This window comes from Bubalus kerabau, chromosome 1, assembly GCF_029407905.1.
Source record: "Bubalus kerabau isolate K-KA32 ecotype Philippines breed swamp buffalo chromosome 1, PCC_UOA_SB_1v2, whole genome shotgun sequence".
NCBI lineage: Eukaryota > Metazoa > Chordata > Mammalia > Artiodactyla > Bovidae > Bubalus > Bubalus kerabau.
In genome coordinates this window covers 181,252,022-181,278,363 of record NC_073624.1, presented here as the reverse complement: position 1 = coordinate 181,278,363, position 26,342 = coordinate 181,252,022, and the positions used below count along the sequence as shown (strand labels likewise).

The window sequence follows — 26,342 nt, the reverse complement described above, 5'->3', positions numbered from 1 at the left end:
CACTGCAGCCACAGGCCTGAGTCCTTTGCTGAGGGGAATGGGGTAGATGGTAGGCCCCTCCACTCCTAACAAACAGAGCTGCACACCGGATGTGCACACACAGATACACCGCCGCTGCCGCCAAGATGAGGACACGAACGACGCATTTGTGCTGACGTCCAGACACATGGCCATGGACAGACGAACTTATGGACACAGAAAAAGGTGGACCTGTGTTCTCTCCCCACCAGCGCGCACACACACACATACCAACACACACGGACCCGTTGATATAGGACACGTGTCTCTACATAAACTCACGGAGACACAGCGATACTGGCCAGACACCTTTGGATACAGGCTGACTCAAGTGTGTGTTCACCCCCGCACTTGCTCACACAGACCTGATACAAGACACACACCTTGACACAGACATGAGGCTGTTGGCTTACCCGGGTGGGTACACAGACACACATGTTCACCAATATTGTGTGCCACGTGGCCACAGGAGCAGTGAAATGTTCATGTACCCTTATTTCCACACAACCACATACATACTCCCTCAAAAGAGGGTGATGGGCTGGGGCCCTCCTGATGTCCCCCTGCTCTCTCCCTGGGTCTCTGTGGCTACCTCTCTGTCCCTGTGAAGCTTCTCCTCCCCATCCTGATGCCAACACGAGACCCCCTTGTTATGGCAAATTTTCTCCCTGGCTCTGTCCCTGCCTGCTCAGCGCCCATTGCTGGGGGCGGGGGTGGGGGCGGGAGGCAAGTGTGGCGACCAGCTGGGACAGAGTATACCATGCTTGGGGCTAGGTTGAGCTCAGATAGACGGAGTTCAGAGCTGAGGGCTCTGCTGGGTTAACACAGGGGGGACTGGAGCCAGGGGTCCCTGGCCCAGTCCAGAAGGTCTTATGTGAACTCAAGGGCTCCCAGGTGGAGCTGTGGGCGCAGAGGTTGACTGTGAGACTTTGCCAGAGATAGCTCAGGGTTTGAGCTCCGGCTCTGCATCTTGTAATCCCGCGACTGGAAGCACAGGATTTTCTTGGTCTGTGAAATGGGCAGTAAAAAAATAATTAAAAATATTTCAATGGGCAATGATGATATTGACTTCTCACGCTGAGATTAGGCTCAGGGCTGTGTCTGGCATGTACCGTGTGCTCAAGCAAAGGAATGATGTGTCGTTTTGGTTATCACTGTTAGGCCAGCCGCAGGCCCTCCTAGCTGAGGGCAGGCCACTCCAGAGGGATGGAGGGCAGGGTCAAGCACCTCCCAATCATAGAAATCCAAGTGGACTGCCTGGAGGAAGGAGGAATCGAGAGAAGAGTTGGGAAGGAAAGAGGCCAGCTCATGGCCCAGCTGTTTTTCCTCAGATGGGCTACTGGACACGGGGGGTGAGTGGGCAGGGCAGGAGGGGTGCGGGAGGGATGGATGGCAGGGGTTCAAGACAGGGAGAGGTGATGGTGGGGGTAAGGGAGGGGGCAGAGAGAGAGCCAAGACCTGGGCTGCCCTGTGGGAACCAGATGGCATTCGTGGGGGGCTTCAGTTGCCCCTGGTCTTTTCCCTGACTTCGACCAAGCTGGCTTTGAGGCCAGGCTCTGAGGCCTTGGGCCAGAGTGTGCAAGGGTGTGTACACATGAGTCTTCAGATGTGAGTGGGTCAAAAAAACCTAGGAATCTGGGTGGGTCCTGGTGTTGACATCCTCGTGGCTCCAGAGTCATTTCTGTGTCTGCATCAGGGCATATCGTCACCTGGGCCCATCGTGGGGATGGGATGCCTGTGCAGGACCCTACGAAGGCACTTGACAGGGTCCAGTGGGCATTGTGGGTATGGGCAGGGGGCGGGCGTGCAGCTGTGGCTGGCAGCAAAGGCTCCCTGGTGGTCAGTGTCGGACCACTGGCTTCCATTTCCAGCCCCCTGGGAGCCTGGCCTTTCTGGTCCCCTTGGTTCCTGTTTTCTGCTCCTGAAGTGCAGGCACAGGGGGCGGGGGGGGAGGGTGTCTCACAATTTCCTCCAGCTGGACTGAGAAGCTGAGGAGGCCTGGACTCCCGTGCTTCCCTCCAGCACAGCGCTGAGGAGGGGGTCCTGTCCCTTCTAGTGGCGGGGGGAGGGGAGAGAATGCAGTCTGCGCTTTCCTAACCCCAAACCCCTGGATGTAGAGGTGAAGGGACCGGGTAGGGGGACACCCCTGAGCAGCTCCCCGGAGTCTTCCGGATTCACGTGTGTGTTCGTCGGCATGGCGAGCCGCAGAGGACCGTTTCCCGGAAGGTGGCTGTGCGTGTCTGCGTGGCTCCCTTTTCGAGGGTCCCTGTGTCTCCGAGGGTGTGCCAGTAGATGCTGCCTGCTGTCTCTGAGGGTCATCCCCAGCTCCATCTCTGTGTATCGAGGTGACACAGAGGTAGGGGTGTGTCACCATGGGTGTCAGGATGCCCGATGTGGTCTTTGTGTCACAGTGCCGCTACGGTACGTCACTAAACAAATCATCGATCGAAGCCTCCCGTGTCTGGCCGTCACAACAAGTGTGTATCAGTGTGTCTTACTGTGTGGGACGGCCTGTCTGTGTCCACCTGTGTTGGCGTACCCATTTCCCTGTGTGGGCTGACAGGTATCACCCCCATGGCGCTGTGTGTCCTGGGCTTGTCCCGGTGACCATCGATTGGTGTTTCTCCACTGGGACCCCTCTCCGTGGCCTCCCCTGGCCTCTCGGCACCTTGCGAAGGGCCCACTATGGCGACCAAACTAGCGGCTGGGAGTGGGCCGGCCTCTCCGAGGCTTCCCCTGAGGTCTGGCGGCCGTGGTGGCCCTGCTGTGGGCCCCACCCTTGCCCCTGGCCCGGCATGGACAGAAGCCCGTTGTGTGGTGAGGTGCGGGTGTATGTTTGGGCCGCCCACAGGCCTCGCTCTGTCTGCCCGGCGCACATTGATCTTGGCTTCTGCCCGTGTCCGTCTTGGCCTGGCCAGCTGGGGTGTCCGGCTGTCTCCATGGGCCTGAGCCCACTGCCCCCAGGGCCAAGTCGGCCCCAGGTCCCCCGCCCCTGCACCGCCCTGCTGACCCTCGGAGGCTCTGAGAGCATGGTTTGGAAACTGAAGCCCCCTCCCTGATTTCCCCTGCCCCCTCTCTTTCCTCCCTCTCTCATCCCCTCCTCCCGCTCCCTCTCTCCCTCTCTCTCCTCCTGCCAAACGCATCTTGGCTCTGTCTGAATATCTCTCCTCCTCGATTTTTGGCTCCAGCTCTGGGCGCGTTCACTAAAAGAAGGGCTAGCTCCCCCCTTCCCCGCCCCCCTTCCTTGCCGCCTCCCCCCCACTCCGGAGGAGCCCCTCTGAGGGCGGGAGTGGCCTCGTGCAGGGGCCTGGGCCCCCAAGCGGGCTGGGCCAAAGGGGGCACAGGCCCAGCGGGCGAGGGGGCTGGGTGGACTGGGCCTGGCAGCCTGAGCGAGCAGTGGCTGGGGTGACTTTGCTGCCGGGTTGGGTGGGCGGGCGGGTGGGGAGGGGTCGGGGGCACGGAGCTGGGGTGTCTGGCTTCTGGTGGGGCTGGCAGGCCTCTGCGAGGCGCAGCTGTGCCCAGAACTCCGAGCTGCGTTTGCCATCACTACCGATGTGGCTGCGCCAGCCGGGGAGGGGGAGGCGGGTGGCGGGCACTGCGGCGCTCCATAGCCAATCGGAAGCCGGGGTTGCACTGGGGAGCTCTCCCCCCACCGGGCCCCACCCTGAGCAGAGACTGGGGGTGGTGGCCAGCAGCAGGCAGGGGGCAGTGCCACCACCACTGCCCAGAACCCTGCCCCTCGGTTGGAAGCTCCGTGCCAGCCTTCCTGGCATATATCAGGCAAAGGCGGGGGTCTGTCCCCACCTGAATCTGCAGGAGCAGAGCTGGAGGAAGGGGCAACTTGGAGAAGCACCCCACCCTTTTGGCCCCAGGAAGCAGCTTTCTGTCCGGGGCAGCCAGGAGCTGGGTGGGTGGGGTGAGGGCCTAATCATCCGAGATGGTCCATCCAAATATCGGCTTCAGTTGAATCATCTTGGGGGTTTATTCTGGGTCCGTCTCCCACAAAGTGGCACACGGTCACTGGCACACACAGGCACAAAGAATCACGTCGTCACACAGGCATGGCACACAGGAGCACGCAGACACTGGGGCTCCCACACAGAGGGGCTCTCTTCACACACAGACACTTAGAGATGCCCCCGCCACACCAAACATAGCGACTTGGGCTCCGTGCACGGGGTCACGCGCATGGGTGCCAACTCTGGGGCACGCATGGCCACCAATGAGACACCATGAGACACAGGCCCCGCCACCACCCAACAGCACACAGCCCCGCAGATGTGTGGCGAAAAGTGCACGGCACACGCACGCAGTGACTCTCTCAGACACACGGTGATACACACACACCTTGCGATGCTTGAAAACATCTGGTCGTCACACTTGGAGGGGAGTTTGCTGCTGGCATCTAGTGGGTGGGAGCCAGGGAGGCACCCAGCACCCGCAGGACACAGAAGTGACCCCAACCGCAAACAATGATCCAGCCCTCGTGTCAACCGTTGGGCTGAAGTGGAAAAACTCGGCTCTAGTATATTGTTAGATACACACAGTCACACACACCTGAGTCCGGGTAGCCCCTGACACCCACAGAGTGCATGTGTGCACACACACAAATACACCCGGACAAGTCTGGCTAGCACAGTGTCTCACACTGTCTTGCTCACCAGGACCCAGGTATTGTCAACAAATGCACGCCTCCCCCCACCTCACAGACACACAAGCCTGGGCACAAATGGTGGGGCACGTACACAATCCCGTGTTGCTCCAGCACACGGGGATGAGGGTCACACCCACACACCCATTCACACCTGGGCCACTTGGCCCTGCTTGGAAATGGAGCCTCAGAGGTGAGACCTGCCCTCCTTGTACCTTCCCTTCTACCTGCCTGCCCTGCTCCCAGCTGTCTTTAAGCGGTAGATCCAACCACCACAGCCTCTCCTGATGGAACTGAGAGCTCTGAGTCCCAGTGCTGGTTCGTTGACGCCTGGGGGATACTCCTACGAGGCCACATGCCCACCTCTGCCCACAACACCCCTGCCTCTGGGCCCCCATTTCACAGTCTTGCTTCTGGCAGCCACTGAGACAGTCCAGGATGGAGGCTGACCCCTGAGGCTCTGGTTCTCTGTGCGGCTGTCTCATTAATGCTCTGGCCGTTGACTCCTCATTTCTGACTCTGGAGAAAGAGTAGAAGAAAGGTGGCTGATGGAGTCTTACAGGAAGAAAATCTTTCAGAGGATAATAAGTGCATGAGTGTTGGATCTCAGAATCGCAGCAATGGCCAAAGTGTGCTGAATGCGCGCTGTGTCTTGACCTGAGCTATGTGCCTCCCAAGCTTGTCTCCGTGAATCCTTCCACACGAGGTGGATATGGTGAGGGTTAGCTGTGCCCATGTATGTGTCTGACAGTATGTTAGACCGTGTTGTTCCACTTCGGCACTGTTGGCGTTTGGGACATTTGGACATTATTAGGAGAGTGGGACCTCTGAGCCAATTTCCTGGGTGTGAATCCTGGCTTTGTTACTCAGTAGCTGTGTGACCTTGGGCAAGTCGTTCAACTTCTCTGGGCCTCAGTTTCCTCTCCTAGGGTTGTGGAAAGGATCAGAGGAGTTGGTTTATCCCAAGTGCTTTAAAACAGTACTTGATGTGAAGGAAGTGCTTGATTCGATAGATGAAAAACAGATTCAGAGAAGACGTGTCCTGTATCAGGGCCAAGGGCTAGAAGATGGTAGAGTCTTGCTCTCTTCTCTGATCACCACTATCCTAAATCTTACTGATGGGAGAAAAATCTAGCTTATTTTCTGGCCTTCATGAAATTTCAGAGTGGCTCTCTCGGCCCCCATTCAAAGCGTGTCCTAGCTGTTGACCCTTGAACCCTCGTTACAGCTCTGACCTTCAGCTCTTCTTCTGTCCCAGGGCTCAGAATGAGAGTGGATGGATCCCACCCTCTCTGCACACCCACTGGCCAGGCTTGTCCTCACCTTCCTGGCAGGGCCCAACACCCTCTCCCACACCTTGCCGGGCGCCTCACCGGAGCCCGCATGCTGGGGGTGCAGCCGGGGGCCTGTGCATTCCTTCCACAAATATTTGCTAAGCACCTCCTGGGTGCCAGCCCTGTTCTAGGCCCCGGGGTCTCGGCAAGGAGCAAAATCAGTGAAGGTGCCAGCCCTGGTGGGAGGGTAGACTGTGAACCCGATAAACAAGGGAGTGTCCAGTATTTGAGACTGCGATAGGTATTATGGGGGAACGAGAACAGGTAGGGCCCTCGGAAGTGCTGGGCAGCCATGGTTTTTAGCGAAGGTGGTCTGGTGGCCTCGTGGCTCAGTGTTGACTTTTAACTTGGTTGCTCTGCCATGGCTCAAGTGTGGCCTACCAGGTCCTCTGCCCTCTCCACGGGGCGGTGCGGAGGTCAGGGGTATGTGACTTAGCCTGGTTGCCTGCACCATCCACCTGGAACGCACAGCCTCTTGTTGCTGCTGTCTGAGGTCATCCGTTATCCATACTTGTGGCTGCCGGCCTAAGACCCGGGGACAAGATGGCCAGGGCCTCTTCTCTATAAAAACCGGGACTCGATGGGCACTGGGTGCTTTCAACTGGGCTGCTCTGAGCTGGGGGTGGGGCTGGGGCAGCTGGTGGCCCGGAGTGGCACTTCCACCTGGGCCCCTCAATTTAGCTCCCTCGGGGCGGGTCCAGTTTATTTTTACCCAGCCTGTCTCCCTGGCAGTGCCAGGCTGCGCCATCTTTGTAGGGTCTTGGGGACCTGCCCATGGCTTGAGGGGACCCAGCTTTGTCTGCTGGACCCCCAATTCCCACCGCTGGACCCCCATTTCCCTCCACCCCCAAAGCTCCAGGTGTGAGGGCTCTGGACCAGAGCTGGTGGGGTCGGCACTGCTGGCTGGCAACCCTTGTGCCCAGCCTGGTGGCATTTGGTTTGGCGTCCTGCCTGTCCGCCACCCCCACCCCATGCCCGGGCAGAGCCGAGCGGCTGCTGCTGCCAGTCTCCATTTCGAAGCTTGAGGTGGGGGTGGGGGAACGCTGGGCACCTCCTGGGCCCCCTGCCCGCCGTGTGCCACCTGGGGCTTGTCCCCCATGCCCGCTCCATGGAAGGGCCCAGCCTGCTTTTCCCGCTGCCCCTTTGCATCCCGGAGCTCAGAGAGGATGCCCGCCTGGCTTCCATCTTCCCTGCTTGCTTCCTCCCTCTCTCGCCTGCTTGCCTGTAATGGCTCACCATTTTTGGCATCTCCTTCCCCTCCCCCTCCCATAGGCGCCAACCTCACTTCCAAACCTGCCATTGCTGGCTCTCTGGCCTCTGCTGCCTGAGGCTGGAGACCTTGGAAGAGAGGGTTTGGGGGGCCGAGCATATGGGCTCAAAGGGGGCTTTCTGGGTGCTTGTGTGTGTGCATCTGGAGGAGGAAACATGCTTCAAACCAGCTCGTGCAACCAGCCTCGAGGTTGGCAGAGCTGGGCTGCAGAAAGGGGGTGACGGAGAAGTGCAGACACTCCCACTTCTGAACTGACCCTAGGGCCTGGTATCAGCCTCTGGGCCCCAGGGAGACCAGGCGGGCATTTCTCTCCAAGCCCAGGGTCTGGACAGAAATGGGAAAAGCCAGGCTTCATTTGGGGAGCACCCCTGCTCCGATAAGCCTACCCCCTCCCACCCTGGGCTTGAAGATTTCTGTTCCCCTTCCCCAGAGATGGGGTTGGGGGAACCAAGCCCCATGCTAGGCACTTGTGCCCACAGAGGGACAAGGGCCTTAGGAGGAACCGGTTTACTGCCCGCACCCCCACCCCCCCCACCCCAGCCTGGTGCCCGCCTCTCTCGGCACTAAACAAAGTTTGCTAAGTAACTTCAAATGTTATTTGAGGACGGCCTGGCCTCAGCCCAAGGCGGCCCTGTGGAAACTTGTTTTTCGCTGCCGAGGCTGCAAGTATCAAAGACACACTTTCGGGGGGGTGGGGTGGGGGGGTGCTTCGACACTTCTCCCCTCTCTCTGGCAGGGGCCGGTCCTGAACGGACACACAGACACACAGAGGCCTACACTAGCAGAGGGACACACACATCATGCCGTGGCTTGTGACACCAGACACGTGACAGCCGAGGATCATAGCACTCCCCAGAACATACACCCAGCGCACACATGACACACCGAGGGGGGCAGGGTGGGGTTTGGAGGGTACTGCCCCCAACCCACAGGCCCTGGGGTTTTTCCAGCTGGTGAGGTTTTTCCCCACTGGGGAAGTGCATGACACAAAGCCTGGAGTCCTGATTTCTCAGGTCTCCTGGCCGTGAGTGGGTACTCAGATGGGTCCCCTCCCCTTTCTCAGCCTCAGTTTCTCCAAGTGTAGAAGGAGGCGCTTGGCCCCAGGAAGGGGTGTAAGAAGCAGAATCCCACACTGATTAGACGAGTGACTGGGTTGAAATCAGTGAAGGGAGCAGTGAGTCCCTTAAAAGTGGGGTCTGAGCACAAGGCCTGGGGCACAAGCAATGCTTGTAGGTGTCAGCTGGCATTTCCAAAAACCTGATGGGTGTCCACCCTGACTGGAGGCCCAGACCTCAAGCAACTCTAGGTTCGCCAGTTCCTAGGAAGTCTCTGTTTTTCTCATCTTCTTCCTCCATTTCTCTCTTGGCTTTTCTTGGTCTTTCCCTAAATCCCTCCTTCTCTGGGTCTCCACCAGCCCTCCCCAGGCCTGGAGCTCAGGGAAATTGTGGAAAACAGGCTCAGGGTGTGTGTCCCTCACCAAAGCCAGCCGGGCCTAGGATCCTTCATGCCCTGAGGATCCTGATGACCTTCCTGGGGGTGGAGATGGGTATCTGAGCTGACACAGTGCATCCCCCTGGGGAGGGGTAGGCTCCATCATAGGGTCACCTCCCAAGGTTTGTAAGCAGGTGGGATCCCGCTGCACAATAGAAAGGGCAAGGTGGACAGGACACTGGACTGACCTACCCCCAGGCCCCGAGAATCTCGTCTGTCAGCCAGACCCTCACTGAGGTAGGTTTGTGGGGGTCCCCTGGTCCCAGCCCCACACACCACTTCATCTCCACTCACAGTCGGTACGCGCAACACCCCGCCACCCGCAGTCTGTCGCGCAGTGACAGCCTGTCACAGGCACTGCCGCACACCGGCACAATCTGTCGTCCACGCACAGTCTCACACACAACCTGTCACACACACGCACACACACACAGCGGCACAGTCACACACACAGCCAGCCTCACGCGATCACACCAAGCGTCACAGCTTGTCACAGCCATAGACTTCACAATAAAAATAACAGCTAGCAACTCCAGAGCAATTATGCCTGGGCAGCGGGTGGGCGGGTGCACGTGACCTCCTGTAACCTCCCCAGCGGGAGGCAGGTATGAGTAACCTGTTTTACAGATGAGGAAACAGAGGCCAGAAGGTTAAGTGCCAAGGTCACGAGGCTAGAAGTGGGATGGCAGAAGTACTCAGCAAGGCCCCCAGGGGCAAGCAAGACTGAAACAGATCACCCTGCTTTTCAACCCAGTCCTATGCAAATGACATTCCTCCTTCTGACCCTCCCCATGGGAGTTCCCTTCCCATTCCCCAGATGGGGAAAACTGAGGTCCTAAGCAACCCAGGCAAAAAAACAGGGGAAGGGGCCTCCTGGTTCATTGCTTAAAAGGGCTCAAACGGTCTGCCCTCCACTGAGGAAACGCGAACCATGCCCTCCAGCCCAAATGTCACTTTGCTGCTGTGGCCCATGGTGGCTGCAGCCTGCAGAGCCTTTGGCTGGGGCCAGGGTTCTGGAAGGCAGAGAGGTGTCTGCAAAACTAATGTCTCCATCTACAGTGAGGGGTGGGAGTGGCAGCCTTAGGCTTCAGGCAAGTCCCTCGTCCCCAGCCATGCCCAGGGGACCTGGGCTGCCCTGCACCCTTACTCCCCAGGGACCTCCGCATTCCAGTGCGCTTCCTCCTCCTCCTCTGCAGCCCTCTTTCCCTTGCTTTCCTCTTCTTTGTTCCACCCCCGTCCGCTCCCCGGGGCTTCCCCCATTAGAGCAGCCACGGCCAAAACCAACACCGCTCCAACGACATCCCGCTGAGACCCGCCGGGCGGCGGCGGGCCCTGCCCCCTGGCCCGCTCAGGGGCCAAATCCTGGCTCAGCGTGGCGGCGACGGCGGCCCCGGCGCACGTGGCGGCTCTTAGGGCAAGCACATGCGCACACCCGGCGCAGCGGCCCCGACGGGGCGCCTGGGTGGGCGCACTCCCGGGTCTGCGGACACTCGGGCGCGCGCACGCACATAAGCAAGCTCTAGCACAGAAGCTCAGACCCGAGTGGCCAACGTTCCCTAGCCTGGCGCCGGCGACCGGGATCCCAGGCACTGCCTGCTCTGCGCATACGCAGGCCCCACACCACACTGGGACTGCTGGAAGCACACCTTCCATAAATATATACCCTTGCCCAACATCAGATGGGGGACTGGCACACATACATATACACAGACGCGCGCGCGCGCGCGCGCACACACACACACACACACACACACACACACATCACGCACTTGCACTCCTGCTTACATCCTGAACGGTGTTCAGAGCGCGAGTACTGCCCAGCGCCGGCACTGGGGGTCCCGCCCGAGCTTAGGTGGGTAGATGAGCCTGCAGGAACTGCCGGTGCCCACGCACATGGCAACAGGCCCACGCGGGCACGCACCTCCCCAGTCTGCACACGCGTGTATTTCACGTGAGCTGCACACCTGCCAGGCCGCCCAGGGCACCTGGCGGCAAAGCCGCATTCAGGCTTGGAGGGGAGGGGACTGGGACCCGGAGGCCTAGTTCCCATCGCTTCCATTTCTCTTGGAACACCCGCCTCCCCAAATGTCCCAGGGGCTCAGGTGAGACGCCCCAGAACGGGTGCCCAGTGGCGCCCCTGCATGTGCTATATTTATATTGGAAATTTGTACCTTTATGTATATATTTCTTACAAGTAAGAACCTCCCCCCCATTCCGCTCCACGTTTGTACTTGGGTTTTACCATCCCTATTCGGCTTCTTCCCAAACATGCAAAAAACACACGCGCACACACACATTTCTCCTTGCAGGGGCCGTGGGGCGAGGTGGGAGTTGCCCCCTCAAGTGTGGACGCCCGTCGTTCTTAAAGGCTAGGGACCCCCCTTCCCGCGAAAGGCCGAGCTACATCACTGAATCCCTCAGCCCTACCCGAAACACAATTGCGGGGGTGGGTGTTGGCGGCGAGACATTGCTTTTTGGTGTGTTTGCTGTTGCTGCTTAAATTAATCCTGAGTGACGGCCCGCAATTCCTCTCCACAAAGAGGCCATTTAACGCCCCCCCGCCTCCCGCGCCCGGCATCTCGGGCGAAACTTCCATGTGCCCCCCCTGAGTCCAGCTTGGCAGCTCAGGCCGCGCGCTACCAGCCCTCCTGGACTTTCCCTCAGGTGCGCCCGGGGGCTTGGAGGCGGGTTCCCTGTGCGCACTTTGGACCTCAGGAGCGAGTGTGGGTGGGTTTTGGAGGGATGGGAGACGTCTTAAAATAGAAGCGCAGGGCTGAACGGAGGTGGGGGAGGGTGTCCCAGGACTCCTTAGACAGCCCCACTGCTCAACCAAAGCGCTCCGGATGCTCCGGGCCCGGCGGAAGAAAGATCGCCTTCCGTGCCTTCTCCCAAGCGCCCGGAAGAGAGGATCCAGGAGGTCCCTCACGTCGCCCTGAAGCCCCCTAGTCCGCTTGTATATCTGTGGAAACTCCGGCGGAGACGCGCCGCCGGTGCCTGTGTGCTAGCCCCAGGGTATGCCCCTAGCCAGGTTCCTGCCGCCAACAGCTTCTTTCATTGTCGCCTCCCGGGTATTCTTTTCGCGTGTGACAGGTCCCCGACCCGTTTCAAATGGCTTACGCTTGGATAGGGGGAACATAGATGGGTGTGGGTGGTGGGGAGGCCTGCCTTGAGCTCAGGCAAGGGGAGGGCTGGGTGTTTTCCATGCACGGAACTTGGGTCCTGACTGTCGTCACTTGCGTGGGCCGCACACCATAGGGTAGAGGGGCGCGCACAGCCCTCGATGGTGCGGACGGCCGGGACACTTGGAGGGCCCTGAGCAAAGTCGGGTGTGCGCGTGCGCCGGGCGAAAAGGCGGGAAGAGGGGTGCTAAAGCCCCGGATTCGGAAAGCGCCTGTGGCACAAAGTTGGGTCGCTCCCGTGGCGGAACCGCTCGGAACTAGCGCTGAGTGAGGAGTGAAAGGGCCGCTGCCCCCGCGGGCAGGCGAGGGGAGCCCGGGAACGGGTGTGAAGGGAAAGTGGCAATAGGCGAGGCTTTGGGCGTTTGCCTCGCAGCCGAAGTCCCAGAATGACGCCGACTACACTCTGAGGGGGGCTGTGGCATCCTTCGGACCCTGCACTGCGCAGGCGCGACACCCTCTCGCCCGGGGCGCGGCCCAACCTTCCCCGCGGCCCAGCAGAAAGGGACCCGGCGCGGGCGTCGAGGGCCGGCCTGGTTCTCATGCTGGGACTTTAGCCATTTGCAGCACCGGAGGCCTGCGCCAGAGGGGCTCAGATGGCGGCGTTTTGGCCTCGAGACTGGTTGGGTCCCTTCCCCGGACGCGCGGGGTGGGGCTCGGGGCCTCAGTGGCCTCTGCCCTTCCTCCGGTGGCCTCTCTACATCCAACGGGCGATAATGCGAGATAGGGCTTTGCAAAGAATGCGAAATTCATGATTCCTGCTCTTTGGCCGCTCGAAGGACGTTTAGAGCTTAAGTGCCCCAGAATCCGAGGGCAACTTTGGGGCGTCAGTATGGAGAGAATCCCTCGTGCTCGCCTCAGCCGCCAGACCCTAAGCTTCGGGACGAGCCTCCCCATCTCTCCTCAAGTCGCCTCTTTTTGTGTGTGAATAAGGGCGGGGGAAATTTAGCAGGGGAGCATTTTTGTTTGTTTCAAGGGTTGGCTGGGTTTGGGGGCGTTTGGCCTCCGGCGAACACAGGGAAGAAATGTGACTAAGTGGCAGAAAATGCGCTTTCCCTTTCCCTCTTTTCCGCCCTCAGGCCGCGGGAGTTGCGCAGCTTCTGAGAACCTTTACACAAAATTTCCCCTCCAGATCTACTCTGATCGACACCGCCTTCCCTGGGCCCTGACTTCTTGAATTTGGGGCGCTAAGGCCTCTCTACCCATTGCTACCAGCCATTTTGCAGCACTTCTGGGCAGGCCAGGACGGGAGAAGAGGAAAAGTGGAAAAAGAACATGTGCGCCGAGTGGGCCCCGACTTAACCTGTTGGAGGGGGAGGCTAATGTCTGGTTGGCATCTCCCTAGTGAAAGCCTCCCCCCGCCTCCTCCACCCCACCCCCACCCCGCCAAGCTCTAGCAGCCCCCGGCATTCAGAGAAAGCGCTCCGATCCGCCTCTCGGAAGCCAGTCATAAACCCGACTTCTCGTCACCCGAATTACTTCAGGGCGCTTTGATGGTGTTAGGTCCTTTTCTTTTTCCACGTGCAGATGACTCAGCCCTCTCCAGCTGCGACTGGGGAGGTGACCCGGGGCAGCGGTTGACACTGTGCTCCGTACTCTTGACCCAGAGGTGCCCCATCCCCGCCGCATCCACTCCCCCCAAGCTTCCAGACCACACTTAGCTCTCCTTTCCTCTCTTTTTATTCTTCGGGTCATATTTCCCCTCTTCTCTAAAAAAATTATTTTCAAAATTGTAAAGGAGTTTTTGTACTTTTTTTTTTCTTAACGTGAGACAGAGGCTGGATAATGGAAACGCATTAAAAAAAAAAAAAAAAGGCGGGGTGGGGGGGGATATATATGCCGGCAGTCGGTGGAGCTCAAGCCTCGCCAGGCGACTGAGCTTTTCGGTCGCCGGTTCCCTGGTAGAACCGGCGTGGGGCACCTGGGATGTCTGCCGCTGAAAAGGCGCTAGAGAAATGCGAGGAATGATTATGATTTTAATAAAATTGTCTCTCATTTAGGAGCGCGCTTCTGCACTGCCTCTGTCGTCGGAGCCCGGGTTTGCCACGGCAAAGTCTGTAATCAGAGAAAAATACCAGCTTTGTTGAGGGTTAGAATATATCATTGGCTAATGTGTGTGGTTTTTTTTTTTTAATAATGCTAAGCATTGGAATAATTAAAGAGTGAGAAATAACTCGTCTCTCCTCTCCCCTCAGCATTGTCTTATTTAAAGGGTGGAAGGCGCACTTTTAGGCAAAGCTGGTTAGTTTTAATGCAGGCTTTTTTTTTTTTTTTCTCAACTGCCTTCCCTCCGCTCTGGTCTGATTCGCAAATCCCCAAACTGGCACAAGCCGGGAAACTTGCCTCTGCCGCCGTTCTTCTCCCGGAGTTGGAGCCTCCCTTTCCTTTTTCCCCGCTCTTCAGAGACAACCCTCTCCTCGTCCCTCCCCCGCCTCTGGGCCCTGACCCACTGCCTGGTTTTCGCTAGAGCGATTTAAAAAAGAAGGGAAGAAAGGAGCCGGGCTCTGGTACCCCCGTGCCAGCCGAGGGCGTGTTTCCCTGGCCGCTGGCTGGTGGGAGAGTCAAACCCGGGTGGCTGTCGGGTGTAGAGTCTCAGATGCAGAATCTTGCCCTGCAACTCTCCCCCGTCCCCCCCAAAAAAACACAAGTAATCAAATATTTCTAAAGATTGTAGGCTCATAGAGCTCAGATCCCTTGTCATATTTTAAATGAAGCAGAACAGTTCTTTCTTTCCAACCTCATATGCAATAGGAAGAGAAAATTCAGTCCTCGAGAGCTTGCCTTGGCAGCCCTGTGCCCTTAGTAGAGGGGAGAGCTGCCTACTTGGGCTGAGCCTGGTGTGCAGCCCCACCATGGTGCTGCTAACCACAGGGCCTAGATTTGGGGCAGGAGTGCAGGGTCCAGGGCAGTGGTGGGAACAGCCTGGGGAGATATGAGAATAGAAAGAAGAAGCTCTTCATAAGGATTGCAGAGGTTTGCTCCAGGCTCCTCAGAGAGGAAGCTGCTGCCTTGGTCATTCCCCCAGGTGTAGGGGGTGGACGGGCTTGAAAGGAAGAGAAGCTTCTGCCGTGCTCCGGGAAGACACAGCTGCCATGAGAAAGGAAAGGTGAAACTGGGCAAGAAATTGGGGGTAAGGGCTTGTACAGTGGCTTTGAGTTGCAGAGGGAGTTATTTATTTATTTACCTCAGGTGTTTTCAATTAAATGTGTTCGTCTTTTATTTTCCTTGTTATTCGGTGCTTAGACTTTTCAGCAATCCCTTGCATTCATTTTTTTTTTACATAAGCAGAAACTTTTTTCCCCCTCGGAGAGATATTGTGGGAGGTATTTTGCCTTCAGTGCTTTCTCTTTCCTGCTTTTTTTAAAATTTAATTTTAAAATTATAAAGTAAATTTAGTGCGAGTGAAAGTGACGGGGGAGCCAGCTGGGGCTGGATTCAGGGAAGGTGGAGGCAGCTGCAGCGGAGTTGGGCCTCCCAGCCCCACCTCAGGACCCCCTCACACTGTAGGCCCCCTTCTGCAGACACCACCCCCTTCCTCTCCCTGGGAGGCTCTTCTGGACAGGGATGAGGAGAGTCTGTCCTGATAGATGCTCATTCACTCTTCAGGAACCCCTGACTCTGCAGAGCCACATTTCTTTTACAACCCACGCATACCAGGGCCCCCCAGTTCCTGCCTGCTTACTCCCCCTCAGACACTGTGGCTATTCTGTTGAATTGAGCTTGGTGGGCCCTGTATGTCTCCCACATTTGCCCTGCTAGTCTGCTAACACCACTGCGCAGTTGGTTGCCCTGTTGAAGGGATCAGAGTAGGGCAGACACAGAAGGAGACAGACAGAGGTGTAGATACCCCTCTGCAGCAGTGAGGATTCAAGAGGCTTCTTTACACTATGAATTTTTATGGTCACATGAGTAGTACACTCATCTCTGTAATGCACGTGTATACTTAGGTGCTCAAATTTGAGGCTACCGGTGTGGGCAGGATCTATTTCTAAGACATATGAATTATGAGAACACTGGAGTTGAAAAACTGAAGGCCCCTTGAGCGGTGCTGAAAATGTTCTATTTCTTAATCTGGGTGGGGGTATACAGGTGTGTTCACTTTGTGAAAACATATTGAGTGGAAGCCTTAGAACTATGTGCTTTCTTTCTATGTGTCACACTTAAGTTTAAAAGTTTGTTGTATTTTTTTAAAGGAAGGCACAGCCTCAAAAGTAAAGGCCGAGGGTTACAAAATAATAATAACTATTATTTAAATAACAATGCTCTCCACCCTGTTTTGCTCTGGTCTCCCCACTGAGGAATGGTGGGAGGGCTTGTAAAGTTAGTGGGCTGATAAAAAAAAACTCACAGGCATGTGGCCCACGGAGACTTCCTGACCCATCCACGTGTGCACCACGCCTGGAAACTCTGAAGACTTAGGTTTAGCTGTGGGATTTTAACATCTCAGGACCAAAGGATAAAAAGTGGTAAGGAAGATGTTCCATGCCAATTACATTTTGCTGTCAACATCTGGAAAGCAAAATTGCAGCTGTTCTCCCCTCCCCATTACCACCTCGTCTTTTTTTTTTTTTTCTGCACACTTAAAGTTTTTGTTCTTATGTCATCCGTACTTCAGTTTTCTACACTGTTAAAACATTTTCACGGCTCTGATGAAATCGAGTTGCTGGGTTTGGGCTTTAAAAAATATATATGTATATGTCTGTGTCTTGCAGTCTGACAGTGTAATTTTTCTTGAGCGATTTATTTGAACAAGCCGGCAATCAGTGGATAATCCCCTCCCCTATCCAACCCTTTCTCGCCTTCCCAGCACCGTTCAGGCCCAGAGCTTGGGGGAGAGCGCTTGGCTACCCTTGCCTCGGCTCCCTTGGGCAGGTACTGACAGCTTCGCCCTCCTCGGCCCTTCTGCGGTGTTTTTGTTTTCCCTTCGCCCCCCAAAAATATTTGAACCAAAAAGCCTCTTTTTTTTTTTCCTCCACCCACAGCAAACTGAAAGGGCTAGTGAACCGTGATTCAACAGAGCGAGGGCGCCTCTTTTCTTCCTTAGCATTAATTAACTCAAGTTCGTTAGGACGTCGGGTCTGTCGCCCACAGTTTTCTCTTGTGTGTGCTGAATCGGGTCATAGAGGGAGACTTCCCATGCAAACAGTTTGTGTTGGAGCTGGAGGACACAAGAGGGGGAGAGAGGGTAAGAAAGAAAGGGAGCCAGTGAGGGATGGATTGTGGCCGAGGGGTGGGCACAGTCCTAAGCTCTGAGCACCCTGGTGCCAGCCTCCGAAGGGGCTCCACACCAGGGGAATGAGGAGTCTCTGATTTCCTTGGCAGTGATCCTGATAATAAAATAGTTGGGCGGCAGGGGACAATGCATTTTGAGGGATTGAAAAATGTCTTACTTCCAACTCCTAAAATTGTACATTTGGGGGAAGCCGCTTCCCTGAACAGGGCCCGCCCAGCTCCCCGAGCCCTCGGAGCAGTGAAAACCTCGGGCTGTTCCCATCCTGGCCACCGGCTCTCTGCCCCAGACTCTGGGCACTGCCTGTTGCCACAGCAACTGCAAGAAAGAGGTTCTCTCTGGGCCGAGGGGAGTGCAGACCAGGCAGAGGGCACCCGGAGCTCAGAGAAACTCCCCTCTTGCCCTGGCCCTTTTCTCCTGTGGCAGAGGCAATAGACCCGGCAAACAAGGAGGTGTCAGGGCAGGAGCCCACCAAGAGGACCTGTGAAGGCCGCAGGAGTTGCCTCCAAAGCGCATGGGCGAGCGGTGGGGGAAGGGAAAGGACTGTCCTCCCTGGAGGATCCCCAGGCTTTTTCTGGGGTTGGTAGTTGGCGGCTGGGCTTTGGGTTTTCAATATTTTGCTGTTTGTTCTGGCCTCCTCTCTCGCCCTCCAGATATTTTCACAATGTGCTGGGCACAGACCTCATCTTCACGTGCTTGTCTCCCCTTCCCGTGCCTCTTGTCAGTTTTTCAGTTCTCCTTTAGTGAAAGTTGTAAAGTTGGCTTGTGGGGTTCTTCCTTCTTCCCCGGGCCCTTGGTCACCAGGAGTGACACTTTGCAGACCAATGTGGTGGGTGGGTGAGGCTCAGGCTTCGCATTGCCCTCGCCCTGTGAAGCCCTCGGCTGTCATCTGTCCTGGGTGTTCTTATCTTCGGAGGCTCCCATCCTCAAGTAGACCCCTGGATGGATGACTGGGCTCCGACCCACCCGGCTTTTGCATCTATTTGGTGATACAAGAAAGTTTCAGTCTAGGTAGTGAATTAAAGACAAGGGTTTTGCTTCTTCGACTCTGTAAACAATGAAAGTAAACAATTTCCAGTTGCACCAGAGAGAATAGACTGTCTTCCCCAACACCTCCCTTCCCACCCGATTTTATTCAGGGCCAGGAGGGAGAGGGGAGATGTGCCTGGAGCAGGGTGGTGTTCGGAGCCAGAACTACGCTGCCTGTTGGCCTGATCCCAGGCCACCGCTCAGGGTTTGTAGTCCTGAGGAGAAAAGGAAGGGAAGGAGTGGGGGTCGGTTCATAGGAGAGGAGAGCACAGCCTGATTCTGAGGCAGGCCTGGTCCTAGACTCAGCCCGGGGTGTGGGGCAAGTCCACTCAGCCAGCTGAGGGTGCCAGAAAACCCTGTCCGGGCCCGCCATTCCTGAGCAGAGGAAAACAGGCCCAAGTCAGCCAAAAACCCGCTTTGTCCAAATTCTTCGAGCCTCCTCGCAATGTGCATTTTCTGGTTTCCATGCTTGGCGGTTCCAGAGGCTTGGATGACTTTACACTGGCTGCAGAGCCCCTTCCTGCCTGCCCCCTCAGCAAGGGGAGGCCCCACCCACCTCTCAGATAAGCAGCCAGCCCCTTCCTTTTGCTGCCTACGGTGGTTCTCTTTCCATTTCTGTCGGGGAGTCGGGCCACTGCTTTCTTGTACCCCTTCTGTGGAACAAGATGGGAGAGCTCAGAGATATGTAGTTAGCTTCTTTTCAGTTCAGACCCAGGCTGACTTATAAAATCCCAGGAATTAAACTGGCTCATCAGGTCTCTATCTGTGGCCTTTTAAAATTTCTTGCGTCTTTTTTCACTAGGCTGCAGATATACAGTAGTACAATGGATCCTGATATGTCTGGTAAATCCTAAGTAGGTTTTGTGAGTCATTTGCACTCTTTGCGTATAGTTCTCCAAATTAACACAGACAGATATAAAATTAGTATGTGTCCAGAGTCTGAAAGAATAAATCTGAGCCTTAAAGAAGGCAGGATGTAGACAAAAAGAATTTTTTTTTTTAAGATAAGGTGACCTCCAAACAGGGACCCCGTTTTTAAAGATATCAGTTTTTTGCACTTCTAGATGTTTCACTATTGGCAGGTATAAGTCAACTGCAAAACCTGTCTCAGGCTGGGAAAATTATTTTGTTTCCTTGAAGATTTTGAATACTGTCTATATGAGTGAGATTCTGTACACATGTCCCTGTTTTCCCTCAAATAATCCACAAGGCCTCTTTGGTTCTGTCGATTTTTGGAAAAATGACACATTTAACTTTCTCAAGCTAGAAGCAGTCACTTTAGCTAGTTTTCCTTCTTCCTCGTCCTCTTCTTTTTCTCTTTTTTCGCCCCTGTCCTAGAGTCCTTATCTTTTCTCCTTGCTCATTTTTCCTTTTCAGCTGTGTCCTCTTTCCTTCCTTCTCTGTCCTCTCTTTTTGCAGTTTTGGGCCCAGCTTGTTTTTCTCAGTATTGGTCTTCCTTCTCTCTTTCTTTCTCCCTCTCCCTATTCCTCTTTTTTTTTCCTTCCTGCGGCCTGTTCATTCTTTTTCTTTTGAAGGCACATTTTTCCTAGTGATGGCTAAAACCAGCACGGGTATTTCAGAAATGTTTCCGTGAAAACTGTTGCTTAAAAAAAAAAATCAAATTCTATATACGTGACAGTAATGAGAGAGGCCTTTCTCGAGCAAAGGCAGAAAAATTCCTTTCCACAAACTAAAAGCTCATGTGAATTTTAAAAGTCTAATCTCTGACTTCTCAGATTTTTGTTTTAAATGAGGGAAAATACCTTCCCTTCCAAATTTTGCTTAAGTTTTTTCCTTTGTTGTCTTCAATTTTCTTTTTTTGCTCACTGCTCTCTCACCAGCATCACTGGCTTCCTTACCCCTTCGTTGCTTTTTCTCTCATTCCCTTTCTTCCCTCCCCTCTCCTTCTCCTCCAAGGCCTGCCTGTCCCCTTGCTCCTTCCAGCCCCTGAGCCCTTGCATTTGTGGGTGACTCAGCCCTGGAGAAGCCTTGAATCCTCAGAGGGTTTTTTTGGTGTGAGTGTGTCTTGGCTGTCTTCGGGGTGCAGGGTGCAGAGTATCTGAGCTCCTAGCCGAGACCTGAGACCAAGGGGAGAAGAGAAGGAGGCTGGGTCTGGGACAGGTAATCTTCCAGAAGGAGCCTCTCTGCTCTTGTAACAAAAGGGGGACAGTTCCCTTTTGTCTGGGGCTTCTGGGGGGCGTGTCCAGGACCCAGAGCTGCCACCAGTGGCATTCAGGAGGAGGGGGCTATAGGGGTGGGGCACGCCAAGTGTTTCTCCTGGAACCCTAGCAATTCTTCTCAGTGTGCCCCGCAGGAGGGAGAGAGATCTTCTCACCACCCTCCCCTGGCTGCTCACCCAGGAAGGCCTCCCTCTGAAGGAGCAGGGTGAGGGGAGAGTGCTGCCCGGGAGTCCCTCAGCCCACCTTCAAGGTTGCTGGCCACCCCACCAGCAGGGCAAGTGAAGGACAAATGGTGATTGTTCTCCTTCCCCGTACCTCCCCTGGGAAGGGCCAGCTTGCTCCTACTGTTAAGGGAGAGTTGAGGGGGCACAGTGGGTCCCCAGGCTCCACTGAGACACTCCCCTGGTTGTCCGGGGCCACTTTTCTGTCCAGTCTCTCCACTATTCCATTGACCTTTGACCTCTCCCTTCATCCAAGATCTTGTCCTGTTTCCCTAACTTCCAGTGGAATCCTTCTACCCATTGTCTCCCCTGCCACCTGCCCAACTGTACCACTGGGATTCAGAGTTGACCCATGTTGAGCACCTGGCAGGGTGGTCTGTGAGGGGAGCATGATACAATTTTTCAGGAGGCTCACTCTGGCCATTTTCTGTTCGGTGTCCAGCATTTAGTATGAATCAAAATACCAGAGAAACACACCATGCCAAATATAAACTCACTTGTAGTTTCTACCATCTCATCTTGACTTCATTTACTTATTTTTTGTTTCATCTCATCTTGAGATGGAGAGGCAAGGTTTGGTATCTTATGTTACTCAGCTAACATCCTTGGCTAACTGGACCGAAGGTGGTTATTAACGTGATGTTAGTTACTGAATGCCACCCTAAGAGGCCTGTCTTGCAGTGACACCTGCCTCTTGCTCTCTCCCCTCTTAACTGTTTCTCTCGGGCTGCCCATGACCTCACTCAGGCCAGTCAGGGCCTGGCCTGGGGTACCAGGTGCTGGGTGGCGCCTTCCCCATTGTCTGGGTCCAGCAATGGCTCAGGGCTGCATGTTCTGTTGGGGCACACCCCTGGCCCTCTTCCTCGAATCTTTCCGCTGGGCTTAAAGGCCACTGAGGGTTTCAGATGGGGAAGAAAGGGGCGAGAGTGAGCAGTGACCTTTCTGTTGCCAGCTGAGGGCTGAGCCTCACCTGGGGAGAGGACAGCTGTAGGAACTGGTTTCTGAGTAGGGTCAGCCTCTCTCAGTCGGTGTTAACCTCCTCCTCCGCTCTTCCATTTTTTTAATAACTGTCTCCTTAACTGCTTTACAAAGGCCTAAAGCTTGGCTGCTCCGGAGCCCCTACCAGAAAGGACCCCGCGGAGACTTCCACACTCCTGGCTGCCCTGCCCCATGCTCCCCTTCCCTGGGGAGGAAGGCCCAGAGCAGGGACCCCCGGGGAGCGCGTTCGGGTGACTCGGTTTCCCCAAGGCTGTCTCACGTTTCCTGACAGGGCTCTCTTCTGCCTTGTTTCCTTTCTTAGCTCCCTCCCTTCCATTAGGTTTCTTATTTTATGCTCTTATACCTTGCTCCGTATGGTTTGGGCCCTTTAATCTGAATTGAACAGGGCATAGGTGAGTGTTCACCCTCCTCCAGCCAAGGAACTCTAAACACAGAGCAAGGGGAGCAGGCAGAGCTGGAGAGCGCAAAGAACTAAGAGTTTAGGAGGCACTGGTGGTTCGGGGGTGGCGGTGGCGAGGCTCAGGGTCTGGAAGTCGTGTCCACCTTCCTGCCTTTGTCACTTCCCCCTGGGGTTGGCTGCTGTGTTTGTGGCTGAGTGTAGTGCTTGTCAGCGGAGTGCTGTGACAGGAGGCTATTTTAATAAACTGTTGCAGTTTCTCCATCGGAGCTGCACTGCGTTGGCATCCCTCTTCACCGCTAATGGAGCGTGTGTGGCTGGGTGTGGGCCGAGGGAGGCACCGAGCTGGATGGGGGCTGGGGAGAGGGAGGCCGGGCAGTGCTGGGGGCCTGCCTCCCAGTCTGGGAGCGCTCCGGGGAGCGCCGCCAGCCTGGGGGAAGGGGTGGCCGCACCCTGGGCGCCGGGTCCCTGCCCTGGAAGTGCTGCTGGCATGGGCACTTTCCAAGCTCTCTTTCTTCTTCTCTTTCTATTCATAGCCCGGCAGGCAGGCTCGTGTGTATGGCCGGGGAGGAAAACTTCCACTCGCCCCTGTGCGTCCCATAAATAAAAAAAGAAATAGAACCAGAAAAAGAGTGTGCGGGTCTTAGAGAAAGAGACTGAAACCAAAACACAGAGAGAAGGCGCAGCTGCTTTCCCCAAGGCCTTCTGGGGCTCCCTCCCGCCCGCCAGCCCGCCCGGAGTCAGGCCTTTATTTATTTATTTTTCTGGCTTAAAAAAAAATTCTATGTCTTTCTCAGTCCCAGTCCCCCTCAACCCCCTTCAGATTTGCTGGGTGGCCACTGCCAAATAGACCCGAGTGGGAGCCTGGAATGAAAAATTCATAACTGCTGGACTTTGCTTGTTCATTAGACGTGAACTTGTCGATTGGGCAAATTGTTTTTGGTCTCCAACTGCCGGGGGCTCTCCCCACCCTCTCCGCTCTCCCGGTTCCCTCCTCCCCTTGGACGCAGCCATTGGCTGCTCGAGGATGTCTCATTGCCAAATAGGTGGATCCTTCTCTGTCTCCCTCCCCCCTTTCTCCCCCCCCACCCTTTTTACTGGCTTTGGCACCAGCGAATGGATGGGGATTGAGCATGAAAGGGGAGAGAGAGAGGGAGTTTGAGAGAGAGAAAAGAAGCAAAAAAAAAAAAAAAAAAACCCAAACCCAACCAGCGCACACACATACACACAAACACGCACACACACAACACACTCACACACACAGCCCCATCCACGTCCTCCCTCTCTCCCTCTCTCTCTCTCCTTCCCTCCCTCCTTCCCTCCCTCGCTCCCTCCCTCTTTTGCACGCTTCTGCCAGCGACGGTCTGCAGCCGGTCCGAACTCGTCCTCTTCCCCGGGAATCTGTGAGCTCCCCCTCTGCCTGCGATCAGGCTCAGAGGCGGAGGGAGGCAGCCCGAAGTTTACACCCCTGTGCCGCTGCCAAAGCCGAAAGCCTTTTTCTTCAGCTGCCGATTCCCCCCACCCCCGTTTTTGTTTTTGTTTTTGTTTTGCACAGGGGTGGGGTAGGGCGTGTTGTGTGTTGGGGGTGGGGTGGGGTGGGAGGTAGGTTTTTGACTTTTAAATTTTGTATATTTTTCTTTTATTTATTTATTTTTTAAAAAAGCTGGAAGCGGATGCACAGGGGGTGAAACTGAAAAAAGAAAATTTTTTTTGTTGGCTTTTGTTTACCTGGCGTGTGTGGTAATCGACTCGCTCCCTCTCTCTGCTTGCTATCCCTGACCTTTCTTTTTGCTCCTTTAAAAAAAATATTAATTTCCCCCTTCTGTGCAGTGGAGCATGGGGGGGGGAGGGGGAAGGGTTTGAGAATCCACCCAAGCCCGGCCCCTAGTCCCCAGAACACCAATAATAACCCCCTTTAAAACATTTACCTTCCTCCCCTGCTCCTCCCCCGCCCCCTCCCCCCACCCGCCCCCAACTCACAACTCTGTTGAGTCCAGAAGCTCAGAATCGGGCGTTGGGCTTTGCCGGGTGCTTCAGATCAATGGTAATTATTTATTTTTTTCCAGTTTTATTTTTGTAAACAGAAATCAATTATTATTTAAACTTCAAACAAGCAAACAAGCAAAAAAGAAAAAGAAAAAAAGGAAAAAAAAAAAAAAACAAAAAACAAAAAGCGAGAGCCCGGCCCTCTGTCACCTGACTGAGTGGGAAAGAGGGTGAAGGGGTCAGTGGGGACGGGGCACAGGATGCCCCCCGTAGCTTTTAACCCTACTGTGGCTGAGACCACCACCTTATTTGTGCTAACAAGAAGCGTTTTGTTCCTTATGACTGTGGTTAACATTAGTATTGGTGTCGATAACAAAGCTGAAATCACATATTTAGGATTTAGATCTGATTTAAAAAATGCTGGGGTGGATGTTCCAATCGGAGCAGAAGAGAGAATGAAAACAGCCTGGGGAGGGGGAAGCCAAATCCGTTTCCTGGCTCGCTGACTCGTGGATGTCATGTTCGCTCTTCTGGGGGTGGCCAAAAACCTACCGGTGTCGGGGCGTGAAGCGGCCCTCGCCTGCCCCGCGTGTGCGTCCACGGGCATTCGGGCAGACTGGACTTCGTGCCGGGGCGAGCTGACACGAGTTCGAGACTGCATAGAACATGGAGATGTCATGGGCGCGACAGAGCCTGGCGGGGATACCAGCAGCGTGTGTGTGTGTGGACGGCAACGTTGTCTGTGCGCGCGTGTGTGTGAGTGAGTGAGGGAGAGAGAGAGAGAGAATAGGTGTGTGCTCAGGCTCTGGGTGTCTCTGTCTGGCTGCTGAGGCTGAGATGGGAGCGAGCGGCAGGCTAGGCTGGTGGCGGCTCCAGACCACACTTTCCTAGAACAATTGCAAGAGAAAATTGTCGTGGGGGGGGGGAGGGAGGAGGAGGAGGAGAAGGCGATTTTCCTTGTGCCCCCTTTCTAACGCTTCTTTTCTCCTTTTCTCTTTCCCCCCCCTCACCCTGTCTTCCCCTCCTCCCGTCTCCCCTCGCCCCGCATGCTCCCGGCTTGCCGCCTGCAGGATGAGTTCCACCCGTTCATCGAGGCGCTGCTGCCTCACGTCCGCGCCTTCTCCTACACCTGGTTCAACCTGCAGGCGCGGAAGCGCAAGTACTTCAAGAAGCACGAGAAGCGGATGTCGAAGGACGAGGAGCGGGCGGTGAAGGACGAGCTGCTGGGCGAGAAGCCCGAGATCAAGCAGAAGTGGGCATCCCGGCTGCTGGCCAAGCTGCGCAAAGACATCCGGCCCGAGTTCCGGGAGGACTTTGTGCTGACCATCACGGGCAAGAAGCCCCCGTGCTGTGTGCTCTCCAACCCCGACCAGAAGGGCAAGATCCGGCGGATTGACTGCCTTCGCCAGGCCGACAAGGTGTGGAGGCTGGACCTGGTCATGGTGATTTTGTTTAAGGGAATCCCCCTGGAAAGTACTGACGGGGAGCGGCTCTACAAGTCGCCCCAGTGCTCGAACCCCGGCCTGTGCGTGCAGCCACATCACATTGGAGTCACAATCAAAGAACTGGATCTTTATCTGGCTTACTTTGTCCACACTCCGGGTAGGTCGCTCTCAATGCCCCCTTCTCCCTCCGCCCCATTTTATTTTACTTGCTGGCATTTGTTCTGTTTATTGTACCTCTTCCTTCCAAGGGATCCTTGCATGGACACACCAGGGGCCTAACTGGTGCACCCGTTCTGCTGAGGCCTGCAGCTCCTTTGATGTTCCCCTTTCCCTTCTGTTTCCCTCCACTTGCTCCATTCTTCCTCTGCTCATTTGCCATGTTACCGATTTGATTTTCGTGCTTCTCCATCTTTGGAGGACTCAAAAGACGCTGCAGGTCCTAGGACTGGGGCCAGGATGCCCGCGATGGTGAGAGTTTCTGAGGAACACCACCACCATCACCAAAAAAAAAAAAAAAAAAAAAAAAACAACCCACCTCTCCTTGCTCTGATTTTAAATGAGTCAGAAAAAGTATTGGGGGGCAGGTACCTACCGGCTTTCCTGCAGCTTCCCTTCAAGTCCTGGGGAGAAGCCAGATTTGGCACAAGCGGGGTGGGCAGTGGTTCGGTGGAGAGAGGGGCGTGTAAAACCCTGGGATCTGAAACAGAATGAATAGAAAAGAGGAAAGAAGGCAGAGGCGGGCAGATTCTGGGGCCCAGATGCCCAGGCAGGAGCTGTTTTGGCTGGGATTTGGCTGACAGAGAGGAGAAAAGTCATTCGATTTCGTAGAGAGTGAAAATGAGCAGAGCTCCCTTGCGCTCTTCCCCTTTACCGCCCCTTCCCCTGCGGGTCTCAGCTGAAGTAGTGAGACCCTCC

At 55.6% G+C, this 26,342-nt stretch overlaps 1 protein-coding gene across 5 annotated transcripts in view; it reads left to right on the top strand.

Annotated features, from left to right (window-relative positions):
- Positions 1 to 26,342, top strand: part of NFIX (nuclear factor I X) — a 98,264-nt gene that overhangs the window by 2,994 nt on the left and 68,928 nt on the right. For 3 of the 5 annotated variants that reach the window (XM_055543272.1, XM_055543244.1, XM_055543258.1), the window contains exon 2: positions 25,053 to 25,584. In XM_055543272.1, coding sequence (XP_055399247.1) covers positions 25,053 to 25,584 — 532 coding nt within the window. Of the gene's footprint in view, positions 1 to 23,956; positions 24,041 to 24,673; positions 24,698 to 25,052; positions 25,585 to 26,342 lie in introns of those variants that run through there. The other 2 variants (XM_055543251.1, XM_055543266.1) reach the window with 2 other exon arrangements.